This window comes from Procambarus clarkii, chromosome 61 (assembly GCF_040958095.1).
Source record: "Procambarus clarkii isolate CNS0578487 chromosome 61, FALCON_Pclarkii_2.0, whole genome shotgun sequence".
Taxonomy (NCBI): Eukaryota; Metazoa; Arthropoda; class Malacostraca; order Decapoda; family Cambaridae; genus Procambarus; species Procambarus clarkii.
Window position 1 is genome coordinate 25,802,043 of NC_091210.1, and position 19,299 is coordinate 25,821,341.

The window sequence follows — 19,299 nt, forward strand, 5'->3', positions numbered from 1 at the left end:
CATAAGAACAAAGGTAACTGCAGGCCTATTGGCCCATACGAGGCAGCTCCTATTCTATAACCACCCAATCCCACTCATATACTTGTCCAACCCGTGCTTGAAACAATCGAGGGACCCCACCTCCACAATGTTACGCGGCAATTGGTTCCACAAATCAACAACCCTGTTACTGAACCAGTATTTACCCAAGTCTTTCCTAAATCTAAACTTATCCAATTTATATCTATACCATGATTTATACCATGAACACCCAAATCACGGAACTATTTACTCTACCCACCATGAGAGTAAGGACAAGACAAGAACATATCGATGCCAACACAGAAGACAATGTCCAACATAACAGGCCAATTACACTGGATTAATCTTTGTGTTTAGATAGGAGATGCCTCGTATGGGCCAATAAGCCTTCTGCAGCCCCTATGTTTATCCCTTATGTATCCCCCCATGTTTTTCACCTTCATTGTATTATCACCTGACCTAATGCGGGTATAAAATCAACTAGTATTGTAAGATCTGTTCACTTGAGAATGAACCATGGAGGTTCGAAACGTCGTGCAAATTATACAAATAAGTGTAATACACTCTATAGTAAATCACTTCTTTTCTTCACCTTAAAAGTACGAAAATGAGTTTTGGAGAACTCCTATTCCAATTAAGCCCTGATGCTAAGAAAATAGTTAGAGGGATAGAAGCCCTAAACCAGAAAATAATAAATACAGAATATGCGGTCATATTCAATGAAACATGTTTGAAAGAAAACCTGCTGCCAGTATACACCAATATATATATATATATATATATATATATATATATATATATTCGATATATATATAGGGGGGTACCACCACTGGTGCAATTATAAGGACCCACAGCCTCAGAGAAGGGAACACAGAGCATTCAGGGAAAAACGTGCCATTTTACTCTGAATACGTAAGAGTGTTCGCTTCTCCTACCACCCCCCTTTTTATGATGTACACTGTATTATGCAAGGTTATACAGTTACATATCTGATTTTATACAAAAAATTAACATTAAGAGGACACAAAAAAAAGTTCGCTTCCTAGAGGCTGTAGATTTCCTCGAACTCCTCCGACGCCGGGCATGAACCGAGGATGCAGCGAGCATTCCCCCTCTGGATCGCGACACTGAGGCGCTGAAAGAGAAAACTTGCTGCTCTAGGGTCTCTTGTGGTGTCAATGAGCTTGGAACCAAGATCCTTAAGAAACCTTCTTGCACTCTCTCCCCATGGGCCTAGGGTCTCAGACCCTATTGGAACGAAGTTGTACCGATGATCTAATTGCCTGTACTTGGCTGACTTGTCTCTTTCTCTGCATGTCGCCGCGGCTCCTGCTGTGCCGGCAGAGAGGCTGATGTATGTGGTTGCCAGAGTGGATACACAAGTATAGTCCCATGCCAACTGTCTGCCACCCTTCCACGGTCGCAGTGTGACATATATATATATATATATATATATATATATATATATATATATATATATATATATATATATATATATATATATATATGTCGTACCTAGTAGCCAGAACGCACTTCTCAGCCTACTATGCAAGGCCCGATTTGCCTACTAAGCCAAGTTTTCATGAATTAATGTTTTTTCGACTACCTAACCTACCTAACCTAACCTAACCTAACATTTTCGGCTACCTAACCTAACCTAACCTATAAAGATAGGTTAGGTTAGGTTAGGTAGGGTTGGTTAGGTTCGGTCATATATCTACGTTAATTTTACCTTCAATAAAAAAAAATTGACCTCATACATAATGAAATGGGTAGCTTTATCATTTCATAAGAAAAAAATTAGAGAAAATATATTAATTCAGTAAAACTTGGCTTATTATCCAAATCGGGCCTTGTATAGTAGGCTGAGAAGTGCGTTCTGGCTACTAGGTACGACATATATATATATATATATATATATATATATATATATATATATATACATATATATATATATATATATATATATATATATATATATATATATATATATATATATATATATATATATATATATAAATATATATATATATATATATATATAAATATATATATATATATATATATATATATATATATATATATATATATATATATATATATATATATATATATGTCGTACCTAGTAGCCAGAACTCACTTCTCAGCCTACTATTCAAGGCCCGATTTGCCTAATAAGCCAAGTTTTTCTGAATTAATATATTTACTATAATTTTTTTCTTATGAAATGATAAAGCAACCCTTTTCTCTATGTATGAGGTCATTTTTTTTTTATTGGAGTTAAAATTAACGTAGATATATGACCGAACCTAACCAACCCTACCTAACCTAACCTAACCTATATTTATAGGTAAGGTTAGGTTAGGTAGCCAAAAAAAGCTAGGTTAGGTTAGGTTAGGTAGGTTAGGTAGACGAAAAAACATTAATTCATATAAACTTGGCTTATTAGGCAAATCGGGCTTTGAATAGTAGGCTGAGAAGTGCGTTCTGGCTGTTAGGTACGACATATATATATATATATATATATATATATATATATATATAACTGTGCTTGGGGACCCACCACCCTTAATTACCCCTACTCTAAATTAATCAACAAAAATCTGAAATTACAACCATCACACAGAAATAACCTGCACACGTAAATAACATCACATGAAACAAGAAGGTATGACAGGATGTGCAGAATACCCCCGTTGAAAAGCAGAGGTGCAACAGGAACTTCTGAGAGAAGCACACATGTGCAGTATGTGCAGTACCACACCCAGGCTGTGGTACTGCACATACTGCACAAGGATGGATTGATAAATTAATATATGGACTACTGACTTTAAACACAAGTTTATTGATTTTATTAAAAAAATATATCATATATGTTACATAAATACTTAGGAATTTTTTCTTAGAAATTATATTGTTCTGTAAAGGAAGTAAGATTGATGGGAGTCACCTCTGACTTAATTACATAAAGTTTATTGATTTTATTTAAAAAATAAATCATATTTTACATAAATAATATTTTGTTTATATTAAATGGATTCGCGTCCAGATAGCGCGAAAGTGTTAATTATATTTTTCTGTAAAGGAAGTAAGATTGATGGGAGTCACCTCTGACTCAATTACATTATCAAAAAATAGTTTATTATCTGCTATCAGACAAATAGTGCATTATTTTCTTCTGAACCATCATGACTTGCCCTTTTCCAACAGATTCATCTTCCTTCTTGACTATCTTCAAATTATTTCTTTCTTCTTTTCTATTTGATGGCTTCAAAATAATAGACGTCTTCGACCCTTCTAAGATATGATCTTTGGGAACCCTGATGAAGGTACTTGCTTCAGCAGTAAGTAGACACTGATGTGCTGAAAATGTGGAAAACATAACATATATAATAAATATATATTTCTTGCAAAAAACAAAACACCAAAATCACAGAAATTTGGAACTATAGTAGTCTGTAGACAGAGGCCACCAGGCATTACAACAATCGGTAGACAGAGACCAAGAAGGGCAATTGTGGTGCCACAATGGTTTCCAAGAATCCTAGCATAGATTATTTGAGTTAAAATTGGTTTACTTTTACCAAGGGACCATTTGGAGGTAGGCCCACCCCAGTACCCACTGTGTGTGTATTCTTCCAAATAGTGTAGAGGTGCCATAGGCACAATCAGAGCACTGTATAAACATCAGAGGTCCGCGGTTTTCAACGTCCTCCCAGCGACTATAAGAAATATTGCCGGAACAACCGTGGACATCTTCAAGAGAAAACTGGACTGTTTTCTAAGAGAAGTTCCAGATCAGCCGAGCTGTGGTGGGTATGTGGCCCTGCGGGCCGCTCGCAAGCAACAGCCTGGTGGACAAAACACTCACAAGTTGAGCCTGGCATTGGGCCGGGCTTGGGAAGTAGAAGAACTCCCAGAACCCCATCAAGCAGGTGTAATGTACTCAGGTAACTAGTGCCCAGACACAGAAACTAGACACCTCTAGACACCAAACTAGACACAGACACTAGACAGAGTTCCACATAAGAGGTTGTTCTGGAAACTGGAAAATATTGGAGGAGTGACAGGCACGCTTCTAACATGGATGAAAAATTTTCTGACTGATAGAAAAATGAGGGCTGTGATCAGAGGCAATGTATCGGACTGGAGAAATGTCACAAGTGGAGTACCACAGGGTTCAGTTCTTGCACCAGTGATGTTTATTGTCTACATAAATGATCTACCAGTTGGTACACAGAATTATATGAACATGTTTGCTGATGATGCTAAGATAATAGGAAGGATAACAAACTCAGATGATTGTCATGCCCTTCAAGAATACCTGGACAAAATAAGTACATGGAGCGCCACTTGGCAAATGGAATTTAATGTTAATAAATGCCATGTTATGGAATGTGGAATAGGAGAACATAGACCCCACACAACCTATATATTATGTGAGAAATCTTTAAAGAATTCTGATAAAGAAAGAGATCTAGGGGTGGTTCTAGATAGAAAACTATCACCTGAGAACCACATAAAGAATATTGTGCGAGGAGCCTATGCCACGCTTTCTAACTTCAGAATTGCTTTTAAATACATGGATGGCGATATACTAAAGAAATTGTTCACGACCTTTGTTAGGCCAAAGCTAGAATATGCAGCAGTTGTGTGGTGCCCATATCTTAAGAAGCACATCAACAAACTGGAAAAGGTGCAAAGACATGCTACTAAGTGGCTCCCAGAACTGAAGGGCAAGAGCTACGAGGAGAGGTTAGAGGCATTACATATGCCAAAACTAGAAGACAGAAGAAAAAGAGGTGATATGATCACTACATACAAAATAGTAACATTAATTGATAAAATCGATAGGGAAGATTTCTTGAGACCTGGAACGTTAAGAACAAGAGGTCATAGATATAAACTAGCTAAACACAGATGCCGAAGAAATATAAGAAAATTCACTTACGCAAACAGAGTGGTAGATGGTTGGAACAAGTTAGGGAAGAACGTGGTGGAGGCCAAGACCGTCAGTAGTTTCAAAGCGTTATGTGACAAAGAGTGCTGGAAAGACGGGACACCACGAGCGTAGCTCTCATCCTGTAACTACACTTAGGTAATTTCCTCTACTGTAAGATAACTAGTGGGAAAATGCAAGTAATGCAATCTAACAAGTGAACAAAACAAATTAAGAGTGCGACACGTGGTAGCAACACTGCCACTATGAAAACACCCACTACTCCAACGACAGGGATAATTTTTTAGCAAGAGGAGGAGGAGAAGAATGGCTAAAAATGACCAGACTCTACCACCAACTCGGTCAAATGCAATAAAACCCAGCCCATCAACCGTGAAGAGCTCAGTCCTCCAGGGTACTGTGTTTGCTCCAGTACTTTTTCTCATCCTCATATCGGACATAGACAAGAACACAACCTATAGCACTGTATCATCCTTTGCAGATGACACTAGGATCTTCATGAGAGTAGGCAACATAGAGGACACAGCAAATCTCCAATCAGATGTAGATCAGGTCTTTCTATGGGCTACATTAAATAATATGGTGTTTAACGAAGATAAGTTCCAGCTCATGCGCTATGGACAAAATGAAAATACAAAAACGGCAACCACGTAAAAAACTCGGGCAAATCATAACATAGAACGAAAAGGCAATGTAAAGGATCTGGGTGTACTCATGTCTGAAGACTTTACCTTTAAAGAACACAATAAAGTAGCCGTCACAACTGCAAGAAAAATGACAATTTGGATAAAAAGAACTTTTCACACTAGAGATCCTATACCGATGATGTTACTTTTCAAAACGCTTGTGCTCTCTAGAGTGGAGTACTGCTGCACAATGACAGCCCCTTTCAAAGCTGGAGAAATTGCTGACCTGAAGAGCGTGCAGAGAACCTTTACTGCTAGAATCCACTCAGTAAACCATCAGTAAAAATTATTACTCAGTAAAAAAAAGTAAAACATCTAATCTATTGGGACCGACTAAAGAGCCTAAATCTGTACTCCCTTGAGCGCAGGCGGGAGAGATGCATAATAATTTACACGTGGAAAATATTGGAGGGGCTGGTCCCAAACTTGCACACAGAAATAACATCACATGAGACAAGAAGACATGGCAGGATGTGCAGAATACCCCCATTGAAAAGCAGAAGTGCAACAGGTACTCTGAGAGAGAACTCTATCAACATCAGAGGCCTGAGACTGTTCAACACGCTTCCGCTACACATAAGGGGCATAACTGGCAAACCCCTCAGAGTGTTCAAGAGAACTGGATAAGCACCTCCAAAGGATACCTGATCAACCAGGCTGTGACTCATACATCAGGCTGCGAGCAGCTGCATCCAACAGCCTGGTTGATCAGTCCAGCAACCAGGAGGCCTGGTCGACGACCGAGCCGCGGGGACGCTAAGCCCCGGAAGCACCACAAGGTACTTGCCCTACCATCTACATGATTTGATGCTTTGCAAATACAGCACACATCAATTCACTGCACACTTATATAATAATTATTTGAGAATATATAACAAGTACTTTATATTTAGTTTTTTTTTTTTTTTATATTTGTAGCTATACAATATTTGTATCCCTGGTTTCCATACAGTATATTCTAAACAAAATATATATTAACAAAACACATCACAACAAATAGTTGACAGCTGGTAGACTGCCAAATAACAAAAAGAGCTTTGAATATATGATCAGATATTCTTGAGATGGGACAGGAACCAAAGACTCGCCAGGTCCAAAAAGCACACTTGAAGCCTCCCCAAAACCTCCATTCATTCATTCACCAACTTCTCCCAAGTCCATCATGAATTAATGAATGAATGCATGATGGTCTTTCCCCCAAGACCAAATGATCCAAATATTGAAATATATTCCCCAAAGATCAAAATATCCAAGATATGATCAAAATATTCAATCAAAACTAGTGACATCAAATCAGCTTATAGAGTGGGTATCAAATCAACAGGAGGGTATAAATAACAGGAGAATTTGAGTTAAACTAGATAGCTGCTTCTGCAAGTCAGACCTTTTCAAATCTGCAGTCTCTAGTAAATCAAATGTTTATGTGAATAAATGTCTGACCAGGTTCAGACAAAATCTCTTATTTAAACTGCGGGGTTTCTGGAAAAATTCACCTGTAATTAAACATTGTTTTGTGGGAGACAATACAATTATAGCTAGGGGGACTGACACTGGAAAAACCTATTTTATAACAACTGAAGCTCACCTCAATTCTCCTGAATGACTGTAGGATAGCTGCTGAATAACCAGAGTTCAAATTATAACCTCATTTAACTACCAATGTATACTTTAGCTCTGCCTTTCCTTCCAAAAGGTTTTAACTTTAAAAAAAAAAAAAAAAAAGGGTCTTCTTTATTATTCTCTTTTTTTTCTTTTTTTACTTCCTTGTTCCATAGTACACTGGCTTTGCCTGTGTCCTCTAGTATAAACTTTATCATCCAGTGTACCTGAGTGTATCTCAATTTAATCTACCTCATTTTGTTTTAGTGTTTTAGTGTAACTTTAATATTAAACTATACTGTAGTGTACTTATTATATTATAGTAAGTAAACTATTCATTTCATAGACTTCATAATTGCTTTTTGACTTTTATTGGTCATCCATTGTTATTAATTATTCTAGTTCATTTTTACTTTAAGTTCCCATAAGTTTTCATTACTTAAATTACCATTAAATTTAAATTACTTTACAATTTTTAAATCTTTAAAATTTATAACTAAAACTGGAGGAATGGCCCAAGAATATATACACCAGTTGATTGACAGTTGAAACACGGGACCATAGAGCCAATCCTCAACCCCTGCAAACACAACTAGGTGAGTACAAGTTTTGCTTAGAAATCGAAGAATGAGTTTTGATTACCTGTCACAGTTGTATCTTGAGAAAGTCGGTGTTTCTTCATTTTTTTCAAGGACTTATCCTCTTGCTCTACATTTTTGTATTTTGCTTCCCTGATCTTCATATTTTGATTTTCCTGAATGTGAACTGAAAATAAGGAAAACCTGAATAAAATATATATCCTCATTAAACAAAAATTGTGTTTCTCTACAGCTGCAGCTACAGATAACACACAGCCACTCTACTTGAATTAATGCACATGCTACACACACAAACACAATACTTCAAATCTACAAAAGTGACAGCAGAGAAGACCCACTCAATTATAGACCTGTATCATTGACAAGTGTAATAGTCAAAATATTGGAAAAAATAACAAAAACTAAATGGGTAGAACACTGGGAGAGAAATGATATAATATCAGACAGACAGTATGGTTTTTGATCTAGAAGATCCGGTGTATCGAATTTACTCAGTTTCTATGATCGAGCAACAGAAATTTTACAGGAAAGAGATGATTGGGTTGACTGCATCTATCTGGACCTAAAAAACGCTTTTGATAGAGTTACACATAAAGAGGTTGTTCCAGAAACTGGAAAATATTGGAGGGGTGACAGGTAAGCTTCTAACATGGATGAAAACTTTTCTGACTGATAGGAAAATAAGGGCAGTAATCAGAGGCAATGTATCAGACTGGAGAAATGTTACAAGTGGAGTACCACAGGGCTCAGATCTTGCACCGAGGATGTTCATTGTCTACATAAACAATCTACCAGATGAAATACAGAATTATATGAACATGTTTGCTGATGATGCTAAGATAATAGATAGAACAAGAAACTTAGATGATTGGCATGCCCTTCAAGATGACCTGGACAAAATAAGTGTATGGAGCACACCTTGGCAAATGGAATTTAATGTGAATAAATGTCATGTTATGGAATGTGGAATAGGAGAACATAGACCCCACACAACCTATAAATTATGTGAGAAATCCTTAAAAAATTATGATAAAAAAATGAGATCTAGGGATGGTTCTAGATAGAAAAGTATCACCTGAGGACCACATAAAGAATGTTGTGCGAGGAGCCTATGCTACACTTTCTAACTTCAGAATTGCTTTTAAATACATGGATGGTAAAATACTAAAGAAATTGTTCTACATAAATGTACAAAAAAATATTTCTTAATGTTAATCCGGATCTGAAATTCTTCCTGGCCATGTAATAGAACCCCAATAAATCAATATATTAAAATACATTTAAAAATTCTTTGATAAACAGATGAGACTTTGTTGGGTAAAGAAGGCATGAACGTCAGGTTGGATTTTATATATATATATATATATATATATATATATATATATATATATATATATATATATATATATATATATATATATATATATATATATATATATATAATATATATATATATATATATATATATATATATATATATATATATATATATATATATATATATATATATATATATATATATGTCGTACCTAATAGCCAGAACGCACTTCTCAGCCTACTATTCAAGGCCCGATTTGCCTAATAAGCCAAGTTTTCATGAATTAATGTTTTTTCGTCTACCTAACCTACCTAACCTAACCTAGCCTTTTTTGGCTACCTAACCTAACCTTACCTATAAATATAGGTTAGGTTAGGTTAGGTAGGGTTGGTTAGGTTCGGTCATATATCTGCGTTAATTTTAACTCCAATAAAAAAAATTGACCTCATACATAATGAAATGGATAGCTTTATCATTTCATAAGAAAAAAAATAGAGAAAATATATTAATTCAGGAAAACTTGGCTTATTAGGCAAATCTGGCCTTGCATAGTAGGCTGAGAAGTGAGTTCTGGCTACTAGGTACGACATATATATATATATATATATATATATATATATATATATATATATATATATATATATATATATATATATATATATATATGTTGTACCTAGTAGCCAGAACGTCATACTCGGCCTACTATGCAAGGCCCGATTTGCCTAATAAGCCAAGTTTTCCTGAATTTATGTATTTCTCTCATTTTTTTCTTATGAAATGATAAATCATTCCATTTCATTATTTATAAGTTAATTTGTTGAAATTTGAGTTAAAACTAACGTAGATATATGACCGAACCTAACCAATCTTACCTAACCTATCTAAACGTAACCTATACTCACACAACTAAGTCATTAATTTATGTTCCTAATATAATATAATAATAATAATTCAAATAAACTAATTGGAAACAATTTATTGAAAATAAAGTAAATCACTCGGCCTATTAGGCAAATCGGGGATTGCATAGTAGGGCAAGAAGTGAGTTCTGGCTACTAGGTGCGACATATATATATGTGTATGTATATATATATATATATATATATATATATATATATATATATATATATATATATATATATATATATATATATATATATATATATATATATAAAAGATTTCTTACATTCTTGAACAGACACTAGCATGCATAGCTTTTTGGGCAAGTCCTTAATCCTAATTTTAACACTCACATTCCCAGTAAGCAGCCCATATCAGCTGTCTAACTCCCAAGTACCTATTTACTGTTAGGTGAATAGGTGCATCAGGGCAAAAGAAACTGCCCATTTGTTTCAGCATCTAATAGGAATAGAACCTTGACCCTTAGGATTACAAACACAGAGCACTGTCCACTGAGCCGTCAGGCTCTGATGTTAATTTTAATATTACTGTGAACTGGAATACATGAAATAAACTATATCAGCAGTCAAGTATACAAGTATAATACAATTAACAATTGAATTAATAGTAGTCCAGAACGGACCGAAACGTCTATGTATTTTCATCTTTTTGTGTGTGGTTAGAACAACATTCTTCAGCAACATTATTGTGACTCATCAGCTGTATAAAATACAACTACTTTATATAACAAATCAGTAATGTAATTGTGGAACCTAAAAACTTGTCTAAAATATATACAAGTTTTGCTTTGAATTTAAAAAACGAAGAATGAGTTTTGATTACCTTTAATAGTTGAATCTTCAGACAGTCTTCGTTTTTTCTTCATTTTCTTTAACTTAAGCTCTTGCTCCCCATTCTTTTCTTTTGCCTCACTGATGTTGATATCTTCTTGGGCATCTATATTATTTGTTGGTATCTTGTTGACACTTGATCCATTGTCCTGCATGTATAGTATGCTGAAAATAAAGAAACATGCGTAAAATTAATATGGTATCATCATTACAAAATATGTGCTCCAAAAAACTTTAATTGAAAGAAACACTGTAATGTGAAATTTGGCAGCAATGAGGAACTATGTCATTATGGGAATTTTGGTACCCATATGTAAAGGAAGTCTCATTATCTGCTGATATAGACCTGATGCAAAGTAAAGTGTGTCAAAATTATTTGCACACCCTCCTCCACTATGTGATGGAGTGAAAAAAGATATGTGAATTCGGATAATTCTGTAACAAATGTTCAAGATACGAGTAAATATTTCATTCAAAATGATCTGCTGCCAGAAATCTTGGTCAAATATCACCAGTTTGCTAACTGTATGTAGTAACTAAGTGATTGTAACCTATCCACCGCTGTCCACTGGATGGAGGCAGTGTGCAAGATAAACATATCAATTGTGACACTAGCTCTCCACACATGTCAGTTGCTTAATTTAAAATCTGTACTCATGGTCGGTCTCGAGCCCATTGTCAATGTGGTGATGTGCATGGAATTATGTAATTAGGTCATCAAGATTGAAACTTGCTTAGTTAAAATGAATTGCTTGGTTCAGTCCCGGAGCCAATTAATTATGTGCCTCTGCAACCATTTCCACTACCGCTAACAACATGGATAAGGGATACATAATATATGAACTAAACTACTGCACTATGTAAATGCTTTTCATTATTGCCAACACAAAGGAACATGCAGGTGTTTATGATTTTCATTGTTAGCTTATGCAAAATAATAATTACCAAGATAAAACAATTCGGTGAGATTATTAACATTTTTGCTTGACAGACCACTTCCTGGTAGCATGCCCTTTGTGGTATTTATATTGCCGACCTTAAAATAGATGACAGCAACTTGATAACCACCACCTTGTAGCTTAGAGACCTGCAATACAACAAAATATTTACAAATATAACTAAAATATTTTTAGTGTTAATTTGAACACAGTATTCAAGAGATATGGCTTCAATTATAAAAAAAGAGATTAACTTTATGATTACAGAATATAAGATGGGATAACCATAAGCTTCTGAAACAGACAGCATCCCTCCCTCATACAGCATTGGGTACATCTGCAAAAGTGCAGAAGTACCGAAGTAGCTTAAGATGTACTTTTCTTACCTAGTTTAAGAGACCTACTGATAGTTATATCATTAAAGTATAATTATATAACTAATGGAAATTAAAAAAATATAAAATAACACAAAAATACTTATATAATGCACATTACTTTATTATTAACATCAATAAGTACAGTATTCACCAAAATTGAAAATGTTAATACTAATTAATTATCAAATGGCTTAAAATCTGTTTATTTGTGGGACAATTTAAAACCTAACAGAATGGATATTAATACAATATAATACAATTCTAATTGAAGAAATAACAGAATGCATGAAATACTTACAGATTTTTTCATGGCTTTAAATGATCTGCAAAGGTTTTGATGCTTAGCAGCTCTTCGACCCATTTCCTTATATTTTTCCTCCCGCTCTACATCACCCTTACGCTTTTCATCTATAAAGCCGTGTCCACAGTTGCAGAAATGTCGACGAACACTAATGACATTACTGCAGATGGGACAACACCGCTGGAAAGGTTTCTTCTGGCCTGTAAATAAAGATAATCTGGGCAATCATAAAAAGAGTAAAATGTTTAAAATGTAATACAGTGGTACAAAAAACACAGTAGCAGCATAATGAAAGAGCACAAAGCAGTACAGTGCTACAGAAGACTGAGCGGAGAATTATGATTGTATTATTGAGAACCTGTATAGCACCAGATTTTATTAATTACACAAGTAAACCAAATTTAATATGTTTAAATAAGAGAAGAATAATCTGGAATTTTCAATGTAAATCAAAATTGCAACTTTTGAACTGCAAATAATTTAATTGTGAATCAAATATTTATTTGATTAAGTTTTTTGATCTTCCAATAATATTAAATTAATATTCAACTTAACTAACATTTTGTGGTATTAATAAAGTTTGAAATAGATATGCAATTTTAACAGACAAAATGAAGATTTTATACTCTATATCTAATGATAATGTGAACTTACACCCAAATAAAATTAATAACCTACAAAAATAAAATTTAAAGTATATATTATATACAAATCACAATTATAATGTAACTTACTTGAATTACAGGAAGCCATTGCTGTAATGTTCTCTCAGATAGAATTGTTGACAATGTTGTAATGTTGCAATTGATAATGTTGTCTGATTTAAATTTTACCTAAAAAAAAAAAATATTTTAATAACAGATATACAATAGCATCAGTTTAGATTAATTATAAAAAAACAAAAATGCATATTTTTCATATATATTTTTTCATTCATATTTTTCTACCTTGCATATAAATGCATGGTAGAATGCATATATGCACCACTAAGATGGTGGTGCATGTATTTTATAACACATTTGAACAATGAAACTTTACAGATGATACAGAAGACACAAGAAAATTGGCACTGTAGGAGACATTGAAAAAACAGAAATAACAGTGATAAGTTACAGGTGCTGAAGTATGGTAGAAACGAGGAAATTAAATGAAACAAGGAACACAGGACACAATCAGACCTACTCTAAGTAGGAAAAAACATGCAAGAGATCTGAGAGTTACGACGTCTGACGACCTCACACTTTGTGAACATAACCGAGCAAATATAGTGGCGGCCAGAAAAATAATGGGATGGTTTATGAGAATGTTAAAATTCAAAGACCCCACCCACAGAAATGCTAATACTATTCAAATAACTGGTGCTGTCCCATCTTGAGTATTGCTCGGTACTGACTCCCCCTTTCTGAACAGGAGAAATCTCTGAATTAGAGGAAATAAAGAGACCATAAACAGCAAACATATAAATGATAAAACATCTAAATAATTGAGACCGTCTCAAAGCTCTCAAAATGTACTCTCTGGACAGGAGACAAGAATGGTATCAAATAATACATATATGTAAGATACTGGAGGGCCAGGTCCCAAATTTGCACAGCATAATATAACAACATTCTGGAGCTAAAGATACAGAAGGAAATTAATAATAGGTGTCATAGGTACAATCAGAGAGCAGAGTCTTAACAGTAGGGGGTTCAAGGGCTGTTTGCTAGACTAGGCTTGGCTAGTGTTGGCTAGGTTATGCTAGGAAGAAGTAGGCTAGGCTGATTTACTCCACCAGTAATTGGCGGTCTGTCTAATTACAAGCTACCACAAGCTACACAAGCATCACATAGCTTCCTGGCAATATGTTAGTAATGAATAAATAAGATATATTTACTCATTATAATGTTGGTACTGAATGTACAACACGAAAAAACATAATTTTAATCTGAAAAAGTATCTTTTTATAAAGAAATTAGACGAAAATAAAGAACTGGTGACACCAAATCAAGTCGACGATCCAAGCGTCGGTTAGGTTAGGTTAGGTTTGGTTAAGTTAGGTTAGATTTGGTTAGGTTAGATTTGGTTAGGTCAGATTTGGTTAGGTCAGATTTGGTTAGGTTAGATTTGGTTAGGTTAGATTTGGTTAGGTTAGATTTGGTTAGGTTAGATTTGGTTAGGTTTGATTAGTTAGGTTAGATTTGGTTAGGTTAGGTTAGGTCAGCCTAACATATCATATTTATTCATTACTAACGTATTGCCAAGAAGCTTTGTGAAGCTTGTGTAGCTTGTGGTAATTAGACAGACCCGTAATTGGGGGGAAAGGGGGGGGGAGGGGAACCTCAATATAAGCCTAATTTGTAGCTTCCTGATCTCCGACACAATGATTTATTTTACGTCAGGCTTTCAGCACAACCGCATAAAAAACCCTGGTTATTTATTTATTTTTATACGAGAAGGTAAACTGGGGGTTAAGAGAGAAAATACGAATAATGATGATTTTACAATCGTGCCCGAAACGCTATGCGTACTAGTGGCTTTACGTATTGTATGTACTACCTCTATCTATAAATCAAACAGAATGTTTGTACTGTAACTCTGCATCTATGTATATATTTTTCCTAAATAAATTATTATTATTATTGTAAAGCCACTAGCACGCATAGCGTTTTAGGCAAAGATCCCGTACCCAGAAGTGGGTATCTTTGGTTGCCCTGTGACTACTCTTATGACATTCCCTAACTCTTATGACATTCCCTAACTCTTATGACATTCCTTAACAGTATTCTTAAACTAATAACAATGAACAGTAGTTCAATATTACCGGAATAATCCAACTCATGTGGCCATGTTTTTGTTGTGAAGCCCGGTCGTTCAGTTCGTATACAGCATACGAAGGGTACGAAGGTTAATCTAACCTAAAACCAGTCTTAAAAATGTCTTACCATTGCTAAGATATCCTAAGATATAAATATTTACAATAATACACTGGTTGTTTTTGTTGATTTAGGGGCGATGACATGAGTAAACTGGTTATGTTGTGTTGATTTAGGGGCAACGAACTGTGGTTATTAGACTATGTTTTGTACATAAGCAAAAAACAAGGTGTAATTCTTTTAATTATAACAATAATAACGACAAAAAGTTAATAATTAATGTACTTGTTAAGCAAAATTCGCAATATCTTAGTTTTCTTTAGGAAAAAAAATAAAAGACATCTGGAAAAAGATCTGCAGACTATGTCTTACATTTTATTCCGTTATTTACACTAAAAGAACAAATAAACGTACACTATCGCCCGTGCCTGGTGCACGAGCACCAGGCACGGGCACCGGGAGCATCCCAGACACTGCCTTAATCGACTGAGATTAAGGCAGTGTCATTTTCATTCCTTTAGAACAAGGAAATCCCATTCTTAAACTGTATAATATGAGCTGCGCAATAATTTTTTGCTGATCTTCAATAAAGAAATTCTGGAGGGCTTGTGCAAGGATTAGGATGAGTTAGCATAGGCATTTTTATATCCGTTTCTGGTTACTCAAGGGTGACACTGGCGGGCAACACGAGAATAAATATTTGTATAAATTCAAATTTCGATCCAATCTACTTTGAGATAGTTTACAAATGTTCGCCATGAAATTTACGTTTTCTCTAATAGCCGAAGAGCTTATTTGAGAAAACAGTATGGCATTGAATCAGCGTGGTAAAACAATTGTATTATTGACACGACGAGTATAATCGACGTAGTTTTTATATATGTTGCCGGTCGAACACATCCTTATGTGACGTTTTATACTTATGTTCTTCTAGAACATTCTATTGCGAACACATTGGTACAAAAATGAAATACGTACATCGAAAACTAATGTCAGAACAGTGACAAGAGTATACACTTTTAAATATGGCCGCTCGATCGCCGATACACTAATTTCATTTGGGGAAATTTATTTTTTCATACGCCGTATCGCGACAATTATTTATAACTGATATAAATGTTGCAAAAGAAGTTTAGGATTAAGTAACATATTACACATTAAAAAAAATGAATACATTATTACCTAAACAGTTTGTAAATACAGTGATAAATTGTGCCAAACATTACACAATATTATTTACTAAGAAGCGTATGACAACTCAAAACGGCATGATTTCAACAGGATTTTTTATAGTTGTCAAAAAACTCTGATTTTAATTATCAAGTATTTGTCATAATGTATTTTATATAATTATGAGGCAGTGGAACGACCAAATTGTTCTTTATTATAAATGCATAATGCTAAATTTCTATATACATAACAGTAAAATAATGACCACCTACATTTAAGGATAACTAGGAAATAGTAACTGGAAACTTTATTGGAACGAAAATTCAATACCAAATTTCTTAGATGTTTTTCTTAATATAAAGATCAACAGTAACGAATCTTATTCATTATGGACAAATTAACAAAAAAAAAAAACATAATTTTCATTGAGGACCATGTATTAGAGCATACTTAGTCACTTATATAATAAAAGTATTGTGTTTTTTGAAACATTAGGGTTGTAAACAAACAGAACAGCCTACCCGAAAAGTCGTAACATAAGAAGTTGTACATGTTTGCTAATTTATTATTTGATAAATGATTATTACTAATTTACGACGACTATAGAGGTTTCCCATTAGTTAAATTACTGTAGTGTGACTAAATGCTACTACAAAACATATATAAATCCTAGGAAAGTCACAATGACCAGCGACATTAAAGCATAAAAGACTAAATACTAACAGGAAACTGTCGGCGAACGAAAAATTTATTTCCAAATTTATTAGATGTTTTCCTAAATATAAAGATTGATAGGCTGGAATTTTCTGGATTATGGCCTAATTAAGGCAAAAATATATATATTTTTACTTGAAGAACAAATATCAGAGCATAGTCAGTGAGTTATAGAATAATAAGAGTGTGGTATTTCATTGTATAACAAGAGATAGTCCATTAAAGCGAAAATAGACGTAGTTTACGACAAAATAACGTCCAAAAACAGCCGTAGAGTCAAACGGCAGAGCCTCTCTTGAGCCTCTGCATCACCCTCTTAACCCTCTGCATTACTCTCTTGAGCCTCTGCATCCCTCTCCTAAGCCTCTGCATCACTCTCTTAAGCCTCTGCATCACTCTCTAGAGCCTCTGCATCACTCTCTTGAGCCTCTGCATCCCTTCTCTTGAGCCTCTGCATCACTCTCTTCAGCCTCTGCATCCCTCTCTTGATTCGCTGCATCACTCTCTTGAGCCTCTGCATCATACTCTTGAGCCTCTGCATCCCTCTCTTAAGCCTCTACATCATTCTCTTGAGCCTCTGCATCACTCTCTTGTGCCTCTGCATCACTCTCTTAAGCCTCTGCCTTTCTCTCTTGAGCCTCTGCATCACTTTCTTGAGCCTCTGCATCCCTCTCTGGAGTCTATTCATCACTCTCTTGAGCCTCTGCATCACTCTCTTGAGCCTCTGCATCCCTCTCTTAAGCCTCTGCATCCCTCTCTTAAGCCTCTGCATCACTCTCTTAAGCCTCTGCATCACTCTCTAGAGCCTCTGCATCACTCTCTTCAGCCTCTGCATTACTCTCTTAAGCCTCTGCTTCCCTCTGTTGATCCTCTGCATCACTCTCTTGAGCCTCTGCATCACTCTCTTGATCGTCTGCATCACTCTCTTAAGCCTCTGCATCACTCTCTTGAGCCTCTGCATCACTCTCTTAAGCCTCTGCATCCCTCTCTTGATTCGCTGCATCACTCTCTTGAGCCTCTGCATCATACTCTTGAGCCTCTGCATCCCTCTCTTAAGCCTCTACATCATTCTCTTGAGCCTCTGCATCACTCTCTTGAGTCTCTGCATCACTCTCTTAAGTCTCTGCCTTTCTCTCTTGAGCCTCTGCATCACTCTCTTGAGCCTCTGCATCACTCTCTTGATCGTCTGCATCACCCTCTTAAGCCTCTGCATCACTCACTTGAGCCTCTGCATCACTCTCTTAAGCCTCTGCATCCCTCTCTTGATTCGCTGCATCACTCTCTTGAGCTTCTGCATCATACTCTTGAGCCTCTGCATCCCTCTCTTAAGCCTCTACATCATTCTCTTGAGCCTCTGCATCAATCTCTTGTGCCTCTGCATCACTCTCTTAAGCCTCTGCCTTTCTCTCTTGAGCCTCTGCATCACGCTCTTGAGCCTCTGCATCCCTCTCTGGAGCCTATTCATCCCTCTCTTGAGCCTCTGCATCACTCTCTTGAGTCTCTGCATCATTCTCTTGAGCCTCTGCATCTTTCTCTTAAGCCTTTGCATCACTCTCTTGAGCCTTTGCACTCCTCTATTAAGCCTCTGCATCACTCTCTTTAGTCTCTGCAACCCTCTCTTGAGCATCTGCATCACTCTCTTGAGTCTCTGCATCACTCTCTTGAGCCTCTGCATCACTCTCTTGAGCCTCTGTATCACTCTCTTAAACCTCTGCATCCCTCTCTTGATCCTCTGCATCAATCTCTTGAGCCTCTGCAACATTCTCATGAGGCTCTACTTCCTTCTCTAAAGCCTCTACATCATTCTCTTGAGCCCCTGCATCACTCTCTTGAGACTCTGCATCACTCTCTTAAGTCTCTGCATCTCTCTCTTCAGCCTCTGCATCACTCTCTTGATCCTCTGCATCACTCTCTTGAGCCTCTTCATCCCTCTCTTGAGCCTTTGCATCACTCTCTTAAGCCTCTGCATCCCTCTCTTGACTCTCTGCATCACTCTTAAGTGCCTCTGCA

General features: G+C 35.7%; 1 protein-coding gene across 1 annotated transcript; it reads right to left on the reverse strand.

The window, feature by feature from the left end:
- Nucleotides 1–2,581: 2,581 nt before the first annotated feature.
- On the reverse strand, nucleotides 2,582–15,425 carry LOC123753386 (uncharacterized). The gene is made up of 7 exons (XM_045735377.2): nucleotides 15,354–15,425; nucleotides 13,285–13,383; nucleotides 12,548–12,750; nucleotides 11,880–12,021; nucleotides 10,927–11,099; nucleotides 7,909–8,031; nucleotides 2,582–3,384 (listed from the first exon to the last, which is right to left on the reverse strand). Exons 2-5 carry the CDS (start codon nucleotides 13,301–13,303, stop codon nucleotides 11,041–11,043), a joined length of 423 nt encoding a protein of 140 aa, XP_045591333.2. The 5' UTR covers nucleotides 13,304–13,383; nucleotides 15,354–15,425; the 3' UTR covers nucleotides 2,582–3,384; nucleotides 7,909–8,031; nucleotides 10,927–11,040.
- Between the last annotated feature and the right edge of the window lie 3,874 nt (nucleotides 15,426–19,299).

Bases quoted from the DNA above. Each gene is read 5' to 3' on its own strand.
- LOC123753386 (XM_045735377.2), bottom strand. The intron at 12,022-12,547 runs GTAAGTATTTCA...GTTGTATTGCAG, and splicing joins TTAAAGCCATGAAAAAATCT to GTCTCTAAGCTACAAGGTGG. The intron at 11,100-11,879 runs GTAATTATTATT...CTTTATTTTCAG, and splicing joins CACCGAATTGTTTTATCTTG to CATACTATACATGCAGGACA.